The sequence below is a fragment of the Carettochelys insculpta genome, chromosome 3 (genome assembly GCF_033958435.1).
Source record: "Carettochelys insculpta isolate YL-2023 chromosome 3, ASM3395843v1, whole genome shotgun sequence".
In the NCBI taxonomy this organism is placed as follows: Eukaryota; Metazoa; Chordata; order Testudines; family Carettochelyidae; genus Carettochelys; species Carettochelys insculpta.
Genome location: NC_134139.1, coordinates 21403728 through 21419272, shown reverse-complemented (window position 1 = coordinate 21419272; position 15545 = coordinate 21403728). Strand labels below are relative to the sequence as shown.

The window sequence follows — 15545 nt, the reverse complement described above, 5'->3', positions numbered from 1 at the left end:
GAAAAATGTATATGATTATTACAGATTAAAATTAGTAAAATTTTAATTTGTTTTAGTATCACTCTGGTAAGTTTTTAAATGCAGCTTTTCAGTTATAGAACATTGCCCTTCATTTACAAACCAAGTTTTCCTCTTGAAACCAGAGATTTTATTAAATTAAGATGACAAAAGTACATAAGTGAATTTTAGCAGAATGCTCGACACAGGGATTCTCTGAAGAAACGATATTCCAAACAATGCCATTGATACTCCTGGCTGTGCTGCCATTTCCTTGGGTCACCTTTATCGAGTGTTCACCTACAAAGATCAGTTAACACGATCAGGCATATAGGCAGAAAACAATGACCAACATCGCTCCTTTTAAAGATTCTACTCCACGTATAATCCTTTTTTATTTTGTACTTTAAGATGGCCTGCTGTATTTACCAATATCTAGGTTTGATTACTGTTTGCTCACAAGAACTGTTTGCTTTTTAAATTTACCAGAAGACTGCTGAATTACATGTAAAGTGCATTTAACTCTTAAGACATGAATCCTTTACACAAGGGATATACCTAGTTCATTGCACAGTACAGTACAAGCTTTATTATCTGGTACCCCCAGAGAACTGCAAGTGTCTGCTAATAAAGTGTGCCAGATATTCGACTTGGGGCCAGCTCTGGCCAAGCAACTGGCCCACAGTATGCCAATTAACCAAATGTGCTCATTATCCCTCTGCCAAATCGAGCTGTTACTGTACTACAACATTAATCAAAATCTGCTAATAAAACCATTGCTTACCACATCATCAATCTTAAGAATACTGCGTACAGTTTCCGTAGCTAGTGTCAGAGCACTGACGGACACCAACAGAGGCTGGACAACCAACTCCTCCAGGATATTGGAAATTCCACCCTACAAAAACAGAATTGTATTCTCTATCGCATTTTGCTTTATACAACTAATTTAAGTGTACTTGTAAATTATCCCCAGTAGCTTCCTGAATAGCACAATTTAAAAGACGAAAATACTTTATTAGCAAATGATTATTAGCATAGTTCATTTGAAACCACTTCAGGTCACACAGCTGAGCGAGCAGCTATCTTCCCCTACTGGCTACATCCTATGCTCAGACATCCAAAGGTTTTCATTTTCAAAAAAGTAATACCTCTAGTTTTTATGGCTGAAAGGAGAACTGAGGGTCAGTGTTGGGGCCAATTCTGTTCAATATCTCCATCAGTAATTTAGATAACGACATCAAGAGTATGCTTATCAAGACTGTAGATGATACCAAGCTGGGAGGGATTACAAGTGCTTTGGAGAACAGGGTCAGAATTCAAAATGATCTGGAGAAATGGTTTGAGGAAAATCATGCAAATGCAAAGTACTCCACTTAGGGAGAAACAATCAGTTTCACACTTACAAGACGGGACACAAATGCCTAGGATATGGTGCTAAAGAATGGGATCTAAGGGTCATAGTGGACAACACAGTATGAGTGAACAATGTGACAGTTGCAAAAACCAAAAAACACACACAAATATGATTCCAGGACACACTAACAGGAGTATTGTGAGCAACACACAAGTAGTAATTCTTCAGCTCTGTTCTGCACTTTAAGGAGTCAGCTGGAGTACTGTGTCCAGTTCTGGGCACCACACTTTAGGAGAGATGTGGAGAAATTGGAGAGAATCCAGAGAAGAGCATCTAAAATGATTAAAGGTCTAGAAAATATGACCTATGAGAGAAGATTGAAAGAACTGGGTTTGTTGAATTTGGAAAAGAAAAGGCTGAGATTGGACATGATAGCAGCTTTCAAGTACCTAAAAGGGTGTTATAAGGAGGAGGGAGAAAAATAATTCCCCTTAGACTATGATAGGACAAGAAGCAAGGGGCTTAATTGCAGCAAGTGAGGTTTAAGTTGGACAGTAAGAAAAATTTCCTGTCAGTGTGGATAAGTATTGGAATAAATTGCCTAGGGTGGCTGTAAAATATCCATCACTAGAGATATTTAAGAACAGGTTGGATAAATATCTAACAGGGATGATCTAGATGGTGCTTATAGACCAACTTGACAATCTCTCTTGTGCTAGGGATGTAAATAGTGATCAAGAGAGTTAACTGATCAAAACGATTAATATTATCCTGTTAACTGTTGGCTGGACAGAGCCCAGCAGCCAAGACAGGGGTCTCACTAGGACTGTGGTCCTGCTGGATCTGTGGGGAGGTGTGGCGAGTGCTCTCCTGGGGCACTCTGGTGTGGCCACAACTGGAGTACTGAATGTCTGATGGGGCTTTCACCGGCTGGGCAAGGCCCTGTTTGCCTGCTCTGGGAGGGCTGCTGTTCGGCCTCCCTGCTGGAGCCACTATGATGCAGCCAAGTTCCCACCTGCAGGCTGGGATGCCCTGGTGTGGCTGCGACCAGGGTCCTGCCTGCTTCCTGGGGCCATTTCAGCACAACTGGGTTCCTACCTGCCTGACACATGGCCATGACACAGCCAGGCTCCCGCCAGTTGTCCCAACACAACCAGGCACGGCTGACCAGTCTGATTAGCCACCTGTCTAGTAAGCATTCTGGCAAGCCTAATGCTTACCAGACAGCCAATTAACCTTTTACATCCTTACTAGATGTGATATCAGAGTCTGGGAATATGATAACTGTCTCCCCAATGCTACAGAACTTTCTGAGCGCACTCGGGACTTGGAGGTGCCAAATACATTTCTAACCAGTAAGATGGCACCAAAATAGGATTTCTAATTCTTGGAAATATGGCACCAAAATTCTGTTGCATTTTTAGAACAAAAAAAATGAACTTGAAATTTCTCATGGGACAGAAATTCTGAAGTCTTTCACAACCAAAAACAGATGTTTTTGCTTTGTTGGCTTCTCATCTGGAAGAGGACAAACAGAGGCAACCGAGGTGGCAGGGGCAGCGGAGGGCTGAGCTGCTTTGCCTTTTTGCAGATCCCAAACAGCCTGCATAGGGTATATCTATGCTACGCAGGGGATCGACCTAGCCTTGATTTATCACATTGTTGAAGACACAATAAATTGATCTCTGAGCTCATTCCTGTCCATGCCGGTACTACAGCAAACTGAGAAGAGCAGCCAGCAGCAATGGGAGAGCAGCCCCCATTGACCTAAGCATGTGCAGGACATGATGGTAGGTATGTTGACCTGAACTATGCAGTCTGCACAGCTGAAGCAGAGCAATGGTAAACGTAAGTGAAGACAAAGCTGTAAAAATCATCATTTTAGTTTTTCTGGACTAAATTCAACTTTTCACCTGAAATATTTAAGTTTTGCAAAAGGTTGTTTTTCATGAAAGTATTCCTGATAGACTCCTAACCACTTCTGTAAGTCAGTTTTAAGAAACAAAAACACTGACTATTTGGTATTTCAGGCTACAAAAATACTCAATTGTTATGTTGGAATGATATGGGAGGCTGATTGAGAAGGGTATGGGCTACAAGCTGGACAATGTTTGTCTTTATTTGCAAGTATTTTCCATCAAAAGGATCAAACACTGACCTTCAGACAAAGAATTCTTTTGTAAATTACCTTTCTGACATTAATGCCTGCTGTTTTCTCTCCTTGTGCATGTCTGTTTCTCAGCTCTGTTACAGTAGAAATAGGGTTAAGACCTGCATTTTCAGCCAGTGTAGATGGAATGACTTCCATTGCATCTCCATATGCACGGACACAGTATGAGTCCATACCACTCAAAGTGCGCGCATACTCATTCAAGCGTAGAGCTAGCTCTATCTCTGGTGCTCCACCTCCTGCAATCAAAGCTCTTAGGAGTGGGGCAGGGGAGATGGAGAAGAAGGAAAGAGTAAAATTGTATTAAAAATACAAGATGTGGTCTTTGACAAGTATTTAAGTAGTTACAGTTTACCATGTTATTAGTATATGCATCCTTGACAAACAAGACCTTACCTTTTTTTAACTAAACAACGTATGACACACAGAGCATCATGAATTGAACGCTCAGCTTCTTCAATTACTAGCTTGTTGGATCCACGTACCACAATTGTAACAGTTTTTCCAGGGCTTGTGCAGCCTGTAATCTGGAACATAAAAACAACTGGACTGAAAAGAAGAACTGTTACCCACTATCAGGGAATAAAAATTAAACTGGCTGAAGGCCTGAGATTTGATGTGTTCAGTTACCTAACTGACACTGAATTTTGGTAAGCCACAATAAGATATCAAAGTCAATAAAACCTAGTCAGCCCCCCATAGCAGAACCCTTTCTCCCACCCACTTATGCAGCATGTAGGGTCCATGACTAGAGTTCACTGGTGACACAGTAACATAAATAGAAGTGAAGGCTGTATACTATTGAAAAAAATCTGGAAGTTACAGGAATCATGCTCATTTCTAGAACAGGCAAGCTATACTGTATCACCCCTTAGTATTAATTGCATAATTAGCAATGAGAGATTTTCATTTCTGTTTCTCACCTTTATCAGCTTTCCAGAACCATTTAGGTTGACCTCCTCTGCCAATTCAGCAGATCCTAACATATCAGCAGTAAACTGATCAATATGAGCAACTGGCTTGGTTCCAATTGTCTAAAGAAACAAGTTAAACCACAAATTAGAAAGGCATAGCAGAGTGCAGTATACTTTTCTCTACAGTATAGTTCATAGCTGCTTTAATTTAGACAACAATCTTTGTAAGAGCTTGACCAGTTGCCATTTTTCTTAGAGATAAGAGAGCTCTCTCCCTCTCAGACACACGTGCATTTCACAAAATGCAGGCTAATAAAACAAGGTGGTGTAGTCCATTTAAGCTACCTGGCAGTGACAGACAGTCATTAGAATTAATCTTCTGAGTATAGATTTCCTTTAGCACAGCCATTTAAACAAAAGTACTTCATTACCTTACATATAAATTCAATATCTTCTCTTTCAATATCCTTAATCACCATTATCTTCATTTTGTTCAAGAAATGTAGAGCTAAATCACTAAGAGCATCCCTAAAGCAAAGACAAGGCAAACAGTGAATGCAAAACAATATAAATCCATTATTGCTAGCATGTGATTATCAGGTATAATTATAGGATTTGTGCCTTAGTTAAGTAACAAAAGCCAATTGAAAAATTTCAGTATTTGCTTATAAAAATTGCACAAAAATTATGAAGTGGGGGATAGGTTAACTGTTCTGAGGGTGTGGCAGAGCCTCCGTGCTCACTGAAAGGCACGTAGTTTTTGAAATTATACCTCAATGTTAGTATTTTAATTCAGCTTCATCTTATGAGCGTACAGATGCTTTACTCCAATCTAAGAGTACTTAGTAAACAGGCATGTTGTTTTTTTTGGCAGTTACCATACCGTAGAATAGACTTCTGAATGAGCAGCACATTGCATCCAGCCTTTTTAATTTGTTTAACTAAGTTCAGAATGTAGGCTCTCTCCTCACGTAATACTCTGTCCATTTGAGCATAGTCAGAAACAACAATCTGGTTGTCCATCTATTAAAACAGAAAATTTTCAAAAATTACTTAAGCTGAGCTCAAATTTAAATATGTTTCTAGGTATACCTTGCTGTTTCTATAGTTTAGTGCAGTTCTGATCCAAGGCAAACAGGTACGAACACATGCCAATAAAAAGCTGAACTCTTAAGCAAAGCTTTATCTTTATGTGGTGAGATGCATCTGCGTTCTGGGCTCTGTTGTCATATACACATATTTTAGTGTTCCAATACAAAGGCTTTTTATGGTTTTAACTTTCAATCTTTTGCTACTACAAAGTATCTAAAAACTAGTGGACTCCTGTTACGTTTGTCAAACATGAGGGTTATGCATTACAGATAATAAATAGCCAAAGAGTTAGATTGGCATTAAGTCAGACCTAATGATATCAGTATCTACGCTAGAATGCTGCTTCCAACAAAGTTACCTTCTACATAACTCCCCCTTCACAAGAGGCAGGGCACTTGTGTCAGTGCAATTAAGGAAACAAAACTTACATTGGTTATTGGATGTCATTCTTGTCAGCCTCATGGCTGCTGGGCTCACAGCTGCTTATGCCCTCTACGCTCTTCCCTTGCAGCTGTCAGTTGGGTGCCAGGCTCACAGCCTGAGCTGTGATCTCTTCGTGGTGCTCAAATTCCTAACATGGAGTACTAGCTGTAGCCCTGACTAGTTGCTCTAAGCCAGAGACGGACATGAAATTGACAAGCACCAATTTCACTGCTGGTAACTCAATGCTGTGAAACTAAACCCACACCAGGCTCCGATCTTGAGCTGTCACCATGGCAGCGGGTGGAGACTCATACTGTGTGTCCCATGCAGCTATCAATGCTATGATGGTTTTTGCAGTGTAGACAAGCCCTTAAGTATATTTTTTCTTCCTTGTCTGAATTACATGTAAATCCCCATGCACTAAAATGATATTTAAATACAGGGTCAAACTAACTCACATCAGTCTTTGGAGCAGACAAGCAAAACTGAATGAGACCGATCTTGGCTTTTTCCACTCTAGTTACACCAGTATTCGCCACCTTCTGAGTGAGGACTAGTCCTTCAACCAGTTCACAATCATCAATTGTTCCACTGGAAACAAGAACAGTAAAACATGAAATTAACATTTTACAGAAGCAATTTTTAAATGCTGGACATGTTAGTTTAACAGAATTGCTAGGTCTGGCTTGTTACTTACCCAAGCTTTTTGACAATTTTAATGTCTCTAAGATCGACACTGCTAGCTGTAGCTGGATCAATCACCTTCATCACTGCATCCACACTTATCGGAGACAGCAGACTAGAGTACTGAGATACAACCTAAGATGATTGAATTAAGATAAATTTAACATTAAGAGGAACATGTACAAACTTTTACCCAACTGAAAAATAATTTAACTTAGTGGTATACTCAAAATTAAGATAATACCAATTTCAAAATTACACTATCAAAGCATTCATACTTTCACTGCTTTTCTTTTGTGCTTACTATCCCATGTAGTTTGAAAATGGAATTGCATTTTGTAATTTTTTTCTTCCAGTAAGTAATCTATTACTGTAGTATTAGCCATACATAATAGGTTACCAAAAAGAGGTAGGACAAGTGCACTTCTGGAAAAAATATGCACAGGCCTAGCACAATGGTTCTAACCTGGGGGAGGTGGGAGAGGCACATCAAACTTTTTGGGGAGTACAGAATGCCTTCCTACCTACTTAATGAGTCAAAATACTACTTGATTTTGGACTGGCCACCACTCCAACAGGTGAGTGAGTGGTGTTTCAACCTACATACAGGCAAGAACACTGAATAAACCTCAGTGCTCTGCCCCATTCTTTGGTTGGAAGAAGACCCCTCCTTGCCTTCGGGGATCCCCAGGAGATGCCTTTAAAATGAATCCTCCAATGCACAGACTTGTAAAAAAGAAACATGCTCCAGGACTGTATTACTTTGTTTTGGTATAGACTCCACAGAACCCATGGGAGAAGTGACCCATGCACCATCTAATTATTGTCCATACGCCTGTGGAATAAATTTAGTTTTGTGCACTGTGGTTATGTGTGAATGTGTGCCACCAGTATACCATTTTAAAGTTATCATGGGGATAACTTCTTCTGTCAGGTTAAGGCAGGCATTTTAGAACACCGTAGTCACTTAAAATTTAAGCGTACGAGAGATACAATTGTGAAATGCATAGACTGGTCAAAAAATAAGATTACATTTTGAAAGAATAAAATTACAAAGACTACGTGACAAGTTTCATAGAAATAGCCATATTAATTTTTTCAGCAAAAAAACAACAAAGTCCCTCTGCTGCTGCCAGTATACTGGTGACGGCATACAGGCCAGCACTGACCTCCCATTGTCTGGCAAACTGCCTGGTTCAGGTACTGAGGGTACCAGATCTAGGAGGTACAACTTGTAGGAGGATAAGATCTGTGCATTCAGGCCCCCTCTCTGTGCTGATTAGGGGTAACATGATCTTCCCTCTCCCCATTAAAAAAGTAAAATATAAATAAAAATTATACACGTGCACAAAATTTACTTTGACATAAAAAAAGAGTATGGATTTTACTTTTAATAAATTGCAATATTACTCAGATATAAAAGGAAAGATTTTTAAAGTAAACATTAAAGATGTAACAGAACATCTGGAAAATTGCACCTTCTTATTTTGTCATTTAAAGGTATACTAAACTTGAAATCTCATCTTTTAGGATTAAGCTCTTCTTGGGAAGCACCCCATGACAACATGGGATGGAGGTTGGGAGTGGAGATTCGGTTTAAAATGACTGTAAAAGTTTCTCCTTTAATGCAGCATGAAAAACCAACAAGACCAGTTGAAATAGTGTATTATACACTATACAACAAGGTGGTGTTAAATGCCCAAAGTAAGCCAATTGAAAGAGAGGACATCTTCCTCCCCAACATACTCGCCAACTTTTGTTTTAGTTATTTTAGGTGTTACATAAATATAGCTGGTAAAAAATTCAGACTGAAATGTGACTTAAGATTAAATTCAGCTCCATTTTTATGTTTGGAGTTAACACCTATCAGGGGCAACTTCATGAAAAGTCAGCTGTTCTAGCAGATTAGGAATGGTCTCAGAGGGGTTTGTAGCTTCACAAAACCCAAGAAGTTCTGTTACTGAAATTACCTATTGTCCCAATTAATCTGACATGTGTGGAAACAGTAATATGAATAATAAAAAAAAGTCCAAGCAGAGAAAACAGTCTACTGCAGTGATGGGTAATCTGGGCATGCTTACAATACATTTTATTGCCTATGCACAGGGTTGTCAGATTCTGCTAGTTTTCATCTGCATAAGGCTTTTTCCTTCTGTTATTACAAGCAGGACATGCACTTATAGCAAAGGCACTTAAGTGAGGTGCATGCTCATTGCATCCAACAGTACGAGCGCCAAGCACTCCCACTGCATCCAACTGGCACTCCTTGCAAATTCTAGGTACACAAGTGCAGTTAGCAAAACTACCTTACCCCAGGAGACCAACCTGTGACCTACTAAGATGAAGGAGGGCTACTCATGATGCCCACTCACTAGTTAGGCTGCCCCTCGCTGGTCTCATTCAACAACATAGAAGATCCAAAGTCAGTTAAACCGATAAATTACTGGAGTTAAAGATCAGTATTCATTGTTTTTTATTATGGTAGCACGTATTCATTTTACTAAATATTATAGAAATACAGAAAAGAACAAATGACACACAAAGTGGGAAAATGTATATAACAATACCCATAACACACATATTACATTTAATTTACACAGAAGTTAGGTCAAATAACCCTCTCTCCTCCCCCCCTAAATGGGATAATTACTACCTTAGAATTCAGTGAAGTAGTCGCACTATTCAGCAAGGTCTCTCTGTCGCTCAGTTCAACTGGCTGTCCCATGTTGGTCAAGATTTCAATACTCTTATCCAAAGCTTTCTGGAACGACTCCGAAATGATGGTGGGATGAATTCCTATCAGAAGTTTAAATTCAAGTTTAACTAATTGTTTACTTCACATTGCCATTTGATTTTCTTAATTTAAAAGTTAATTAACTCCACTTACAATGCCCTCTAGATTTTTGGACTGCTCACAACAAGTAACTTGAAACTTTTCAACAGGAACATTTTTATAAGTTGTAATTTACTGTACTTGAATATGAACTAGCCTCAGTTTTACTTATTATTTCTCATGAACCAGTACAACACATTATCTCCCTGCAGTGTTTGAAGTCCAAATGTTTATATCTCAACAAAACTGTATTCATCAAGCTTTTAAAGCTATACTTCTTGCTTCTATAGCAACTGATGGGCTGTGGACAGCATTGCTATTTAGGACCAGCAGCTGGGGAAGGGTTTGAGAGAGTGCGCAGCTGGCAATTGCAAAGGCGGAAGCAAACAGAGTAGAGCCTTTGTGAGGTGTGAAAAGAAAGAAGCAGGATGAGCAAAATTAGAATGGGAACACAGAAATTAAAAAAAAAAAAAAAGAGTGGGGAAAAAAGGGGAGTCTACAGCTATAGGGTACCCTGCAAGGGTACACTGGTATAAATCCAGCTGTCAAGAACAAAGTGGGATGGTGTCATATACAATGAGATTGTAAACTGATGTTTTAGTTACAGACTCGCAGGTAAACTCAATGCTACTGGGCTTGAAAACAGATTCTGATTGGGATACTTTTTTACTGTTCTGTTACAATTTCTCCCCAGCTTTGAAGAAATATCAGAATATATTTATTCTGAATTTCCCAAGAGGACAAAGGGATATTCAGATTCAATCTGAGAAATGTGAAAGCTAAATGATTTGCTACTGTCACCAAAAACAGGACCTTAACATCAAGTATGGAAACAAAACTCAATTGCCTTTCAAATAATTAAGGGTTTTATTACTAATACATTAAACAATTAGAAGGGACTTCAATTCTACTAAGAATTTATTTTAGTTCATGAATTATATAAAATTAATTCTTTCAGGCATCTTTCCTCTTCTGGGTTATTAAAACCAACCAGGGGAAAACAAAAAACAAAACAAAACAAAAAAACCCCACAAACAAAAACATACCCTTCTGAAGAAGTCTGGAGCAGGCATCCAAGAGAGCACCCGCAATGACGACAACAGATGTGGTGCCATCACCAGCCTCAATATCTTGTGCCTTGGACAGCTCTACCAACTAAAATTAAGACTGTTTGAGAACTTGTGACATGATTGAATTGAAGCAGTTATTTATGCACTACTGGCTCTTAATGAATAGGAAAATATTTAATATTTGGGGAATTACTTATAGTGAAGTCTCTTATTAAGTTTACGGATTGGTTCCTCAATTCTGTGTGCATATTTTCCTATGTTTGTAAGAAGCGCAAACACATATTAATCACTTTTTTGTTCTGTATTGCGTGTATAGCTGTTAAGTGTCTGTGAGGTCCATACTGCAGGAAATTCCTAGTTTCCTGACTGACCAGCAACACAGCTCATTTCCAATACTGCAAGTGTCTATCTCAAGATGTAACAGAACATCTGGAAAACTGCATCTTCCTATAGTCACTGAAAAGGTATAGTAAACTTGAAATCTCTTCTTTTTAGGGGAAGAAAATTTATCTCAAGGCATTATCACTTTGCCCCTGACGTTATGAAAGGGATAACAGTTGGGATGCCTACTCAGAGTCTAAGCACCCTCCGTAAGTGACTGTTGCAAAGAATACACCAAACTTGTATTGCATTACACTCAAAACCATTACTTGAAGTACGGGTTTTTAGGCACCATTCACCTACCCATCTGATCCATGGGAAGAACATCAAAACCAGAACCTCAGTGCATCACAGACTTGCTCTGCTGCAAAACCAGAGTACTCTGGTGTCTGGCAGTTTTCTAAAACCAAACACGTGCTCTCCTTAGCTATGTGGAGACCACGAATTAATCTGGTGCCTCCCTAGAGCTTTTTGCAATCCAGGTTGGGAAATGTTACAGGCTGACATTCAAAGTAACTTACCATTTTGGCTGCAGGATGCAGAACTTGCATTTGTTTCAGAATAGTTGCACCATCATTTGTAATTGTCACATCTCCTTTTCCATCTTGAATCTGACATTAGTCACAGAAGATTTTTTTTAATATTAAGAACCACAAACTACTTGATGTTTCCTTAAAAACAGTGGTACACAAAAGGATTTCAAGGGGTACATGGAAGAAAATAAGTTACTAAAAATCAGGAGATAAGGACCAGCCTGGCACTGGGAGAGGGGGTACGCCAATAAGGCCAACTTCCCAGAACTGGTACATAAATGTTTTAAATTTGGGAAACACTGTTTTAAACCAAAGGGCTTGTTACTACTATTAAAGTTTCCATGTACATTCATCCCTCACTATATGACCACAATTGGTTCCCAACTTTATGATCATAAGCAAAAATTCATAAGAGGGACATTAAATTACCATTAAAATACATGTAAAAGTCTCTGATTGGTTCCTAGTGCTCCAAACTCAGGGAAGGATTGGCAGCACGTAGCACTGCTTTGGAAAGGTAAGTGAACCTTGTCGGAGGCGGGGGAGGGAGGAGACAGTTGCAGAGTCTTAAAGGCTGCGGGCAGTTTGGGGCCAGGAGAGAGGGTTAAAGGCTGGTGGTGACGGGGGCGGCTTGTTCCTCTGGGCTGCAGCAGCCGTACCTGCAGGGGGGTGCGGCAGGCCAGGGGTTCTGGAGGGGCCTGGTGGGGGTGTTGGTAGAGGACTGGGCAGGGTGGTTACACAGGAAGCTGCAGGCTGGGGGAATATCTAGAACAGGGCGGGACAGGGTGGGGGTGTGCAGGGAGTTACCGCAGGGGGAGTGTTGGGAACAGGCCAGGGTGAAGATCTCCCCGCCCCCCCAGCCAGGGACCCCACGACTGGAGCTGAGCCGGCTGTGGGTCTCCCTGCCTCCCAGCCAGGGACCCCACAAGCTGGCTTCGCTCCAGTCACGGGGCTGCGGTTCTCCCTGTCCCCCAGACAGGGACCCCACAGTTGGCTCACATAAGCAGGAAAAGTTCACTTGCATAGTGAACAATGGTAAGCATATGTGTGTCCCTCGTTTTAGTGAGTACTCGTAAGTAAAGTACTCCTTAAACAAGGGATGAGTGTACTGCTTTTCAGCAATCATCATCAATATATGGTTGCATAACTGAAAGTTACCTTAGTAACAGAGGGGGAGCCGTGCTAGTCTATATACTATCAAAACAAAAAAGCAGTCGAGTAGCACTTTAAAGACTAACAAAATAACTTATTAGGTGAGCTTTCAGGGGACAGACCCACTTCTTCAGACCATCAACCCTGATTACTGTTTTTGGTTCTCTGTGCCTTAAATATTGAGTCTGTTCTGGTATGGCTATGGTCTGAAGAAGTGGGTCTGTCCCACGAAAGCTCACCTAATAAATTATTTTGTTAGTCTTTAAGGTGCTACTTGACTGCTTTTTTGTTTTGATACGTTACCTTGGTGATTATCAAATATAAAAAAACAAAAAGGAAACTACTTCAATAAAAGACCTTCCAAATTTGAGCATTTATAACAGATTTTAAAAATAAACATGGCAAAACTTACCATCTTATCCATCCCTTTTGGTCCAAGGCTTGTTCTAATAGCATCGGCAACCGCTGAAGAGGGAGAGAAAATGAAATTCTTTTTTGCAGTTAATCATCGACACTCAGCTTTGCCAAGTTTTCATTTAGGTGCTAATTAAATTTATAAAAACTGTAATTGCCTGAACATAATCAGTTTTTCTGTATAGAAAAGGACCAACGACTTTAAATGGTTCCACAAGAAACATTGTCTGCATTGCTGTATTAGTAGTCTTACTGGCATCAACATTAAATTTACTGATATAGCTAAAATGCACTTAGGAAAAATACAGCGTAAGGCTTTCATGGATGACTCTAAGACCTGGAACACCAAAAAAAAAGACAACCCAACAGCTCATTCTATGATGTATTTTAAAATCTAAGGGCATACAAAGGCTGAATGGTATCGGAGGGGTAGCCGTGTTAGTCTGGATCTGTAACAGCAATGAAGGGTCCTGTGCCACCTTACAGACTAACAGAAAAGTTGAGAGCATGAGCTTTCGTGAGCACAGACTCTGTGCATCTGATGAAGTGAGTGAAGTGCCACAGGACCCTTCGTTGCTGTTAAAGGCTGAATGGTTTCACTGGTTGGATAGTGGATTTCAATGTCCTTTTTTTTTTTTTTAAGGTAATCTGACCAAAACTTGTGTTATGTCTCACCTACAGCCCCTTCCCCACTAGATTCTCATTCTGGCACCATAACAGTTACTATATTTAAAAAACAGAAAAAGAAAAGAACGAGTGTATCCCGGGCACAGAGAAAACTCCCTCGCCAACAGAGAAGGCCCATGGTGTGTTAACTAACGGGAAGAACTGGTCCAGGGGCTATGACTGAAGTTGTCAGTCCCAGGCGAGAAGGAAAACGGTGCACAATGAGAGAGCAAGGCTAACTTCGCTCCAAGAGATGGAGAGCGAGAGCCGAGCCACCCTGACAGCGGAAAGCCTCGGCTGCCCAAAATTCACTCACACCGAAGGCGTCCGGCCCCACCATCAGGGGAAGGGCCGGCTCCGTATGATGAAGCCTGGTGTCGTGTCCAACCCCCGCCCCCCGGGACTACGGAGCTGAACGGAGGGTACTGTACGAAGAAGCCGCCTCTTCCCCGCACAAGGGCAGGCGGAGGAAAAGGTCCCTCCGTGAATCGGCGGCCGCCACCGAAGACCCCTCCCCCCATGAACTGGGGGAGAAGAAAGATTTCCTCCTTACTCCCCAGCTCCACTCTGGCCTCCTCAGCCCCGCTCCAGCCTCCGCCGGGCCGGGTCAGGCCGCAACTCCGCCCGGTCTCCCCTGGGACAGGCCGCACCTTTGCCCGCGGAGATGTTGCTGAAGCGGATCTGAGAGGGCTTGTCCCGGTCCTGGTAGGCGCCTCTTTTGCGGCCCCCGTTACCGCCCGAGAGGGCTCTGGACCCTGCGTTCTCCGGCATGGCGCCCGCTACGCGCCCCGCTGCTGCTGCTCAGTCCCGGATGGAGCCGGATGAACCCGGGCCCGCCCGCACTAACGATCCCCGGAGCGAAGCTTCCAGAACGCGCCGCCTCGGCCGCAGACTCAGCGCCTCAAAGCCCACGACAGGAGAAAGGGGAGGAGTCCAACGGAGCGGCGCGTGACGTCATCGGGCCGCGCGCACTCGCGGGCCCGGCACCAGACAAAGTCTGCGCCAGATGAGGGCCTATTGGAAGGCCGGGTGGCTGGGCGGGCGTAGACCTATTTTGCCGCCTTACAGCGAATGGTCTGCGGTGGCCGCCGTCGGCGTGGGAGGATCCCTCTGGGCCAGGGGTGGGAAACCTTTTTCGGGTCGGGGGCTATAGCAAAATGAGAACAAGCCCAGCTCCGCCCTTACTGACGCGGCTTCTGACTGAGACACCTTCCTCCCGTCAAGCCCCATCCAGCCGCAGGGGGCAGGGGGTTAAGAAGGGGCTCAGGCGCAGAACAGGGGTCTGCAACTTGTGCCTCCAGGCGGTTTAGTGACAAAGTCAGAAAACCCCTCCTGATCATTTTCAATGAACAATGACCGTCTGAAAGCACCCAAATGAACAACTCGTCTACAGAGCAAACAATAGGTGGTCTCAAGATGATGGATAACTCCTCCAGTGTCGTCCCGACAGAGAGAGAGAGATGGATTGGGATCGACAGTGAGTGGTGCAAGCACACCCATAAACTTCCAGGAAATAGAATATGTAAAAAGTTTGTGAACGTCCTGCAGTAAACATGTATCACGTTACAAATCGTTGTGTGTGTGGTGTTTTTAAACTAGGGCCGTGTCTACACTAGCCCAGATCTTCCAAATGGCCATGCAAACGGCCATTTTGAAGATTACTGAGGTGCTGAAATGCATATTCAGTGCCTCATTAGCATGCCACCTGCTGCGGCTCTTCAAAATTGCCACTTTTTGCTGCTGTGCGGCTCGTCCAGATGGGTCCTTTTCAAAAGGACCCCACTAACTTCGAAATTCCCCTATTCATTTCAGTGCCTCATTAGTAATATTTGAAATGGCCATGCAATTTGGGCTCGTGT

At 42.0% G+C, this 15545-nt stretch overlaps 1 protein-coding gene across 1 annotated transcript; it reads right to left on the bottom strand.

Moving 5' to 3' along the window:
* Positions 1 to 125: 125 nt before the first annotated feature.
* On the bottom strand, positions 126 to 14612 carry CCT4 (chaperonin containing TCP1 subunit 4). Its single transcript, XM_074989448.1, has 14 exons — positions 14337 to 14612; positions 13019 to 13071; positions 11443 to 11532; positions 10517 to 10625; positions 9291 to 9433; positions 6651 to 6772; positions 6412 to 6544; positions 5322 to 5461; positions 4870 to 4966; positions 4448 to 4558; positions 3921 to 4051; positions 3543 to 3777; positions 782 to 895; positions 126 to 297 (listed from the first exon to the last, which is right to left on the bottom strand). The coding sequence occupies exons 1-14, from the start codon at positions 14455 to 14457 to the stop codon at positions 283 to 285; spliced, it is 1614 nt and encodes a 537-aa protein (XP_074845549.1). The 5' UTR covers positions 14458 to 14612; the 3' UTR covers positions 126 to 282.
* Between the last annotated feature and the right edge of the window lie 933 nt (positions 14613 to 15545).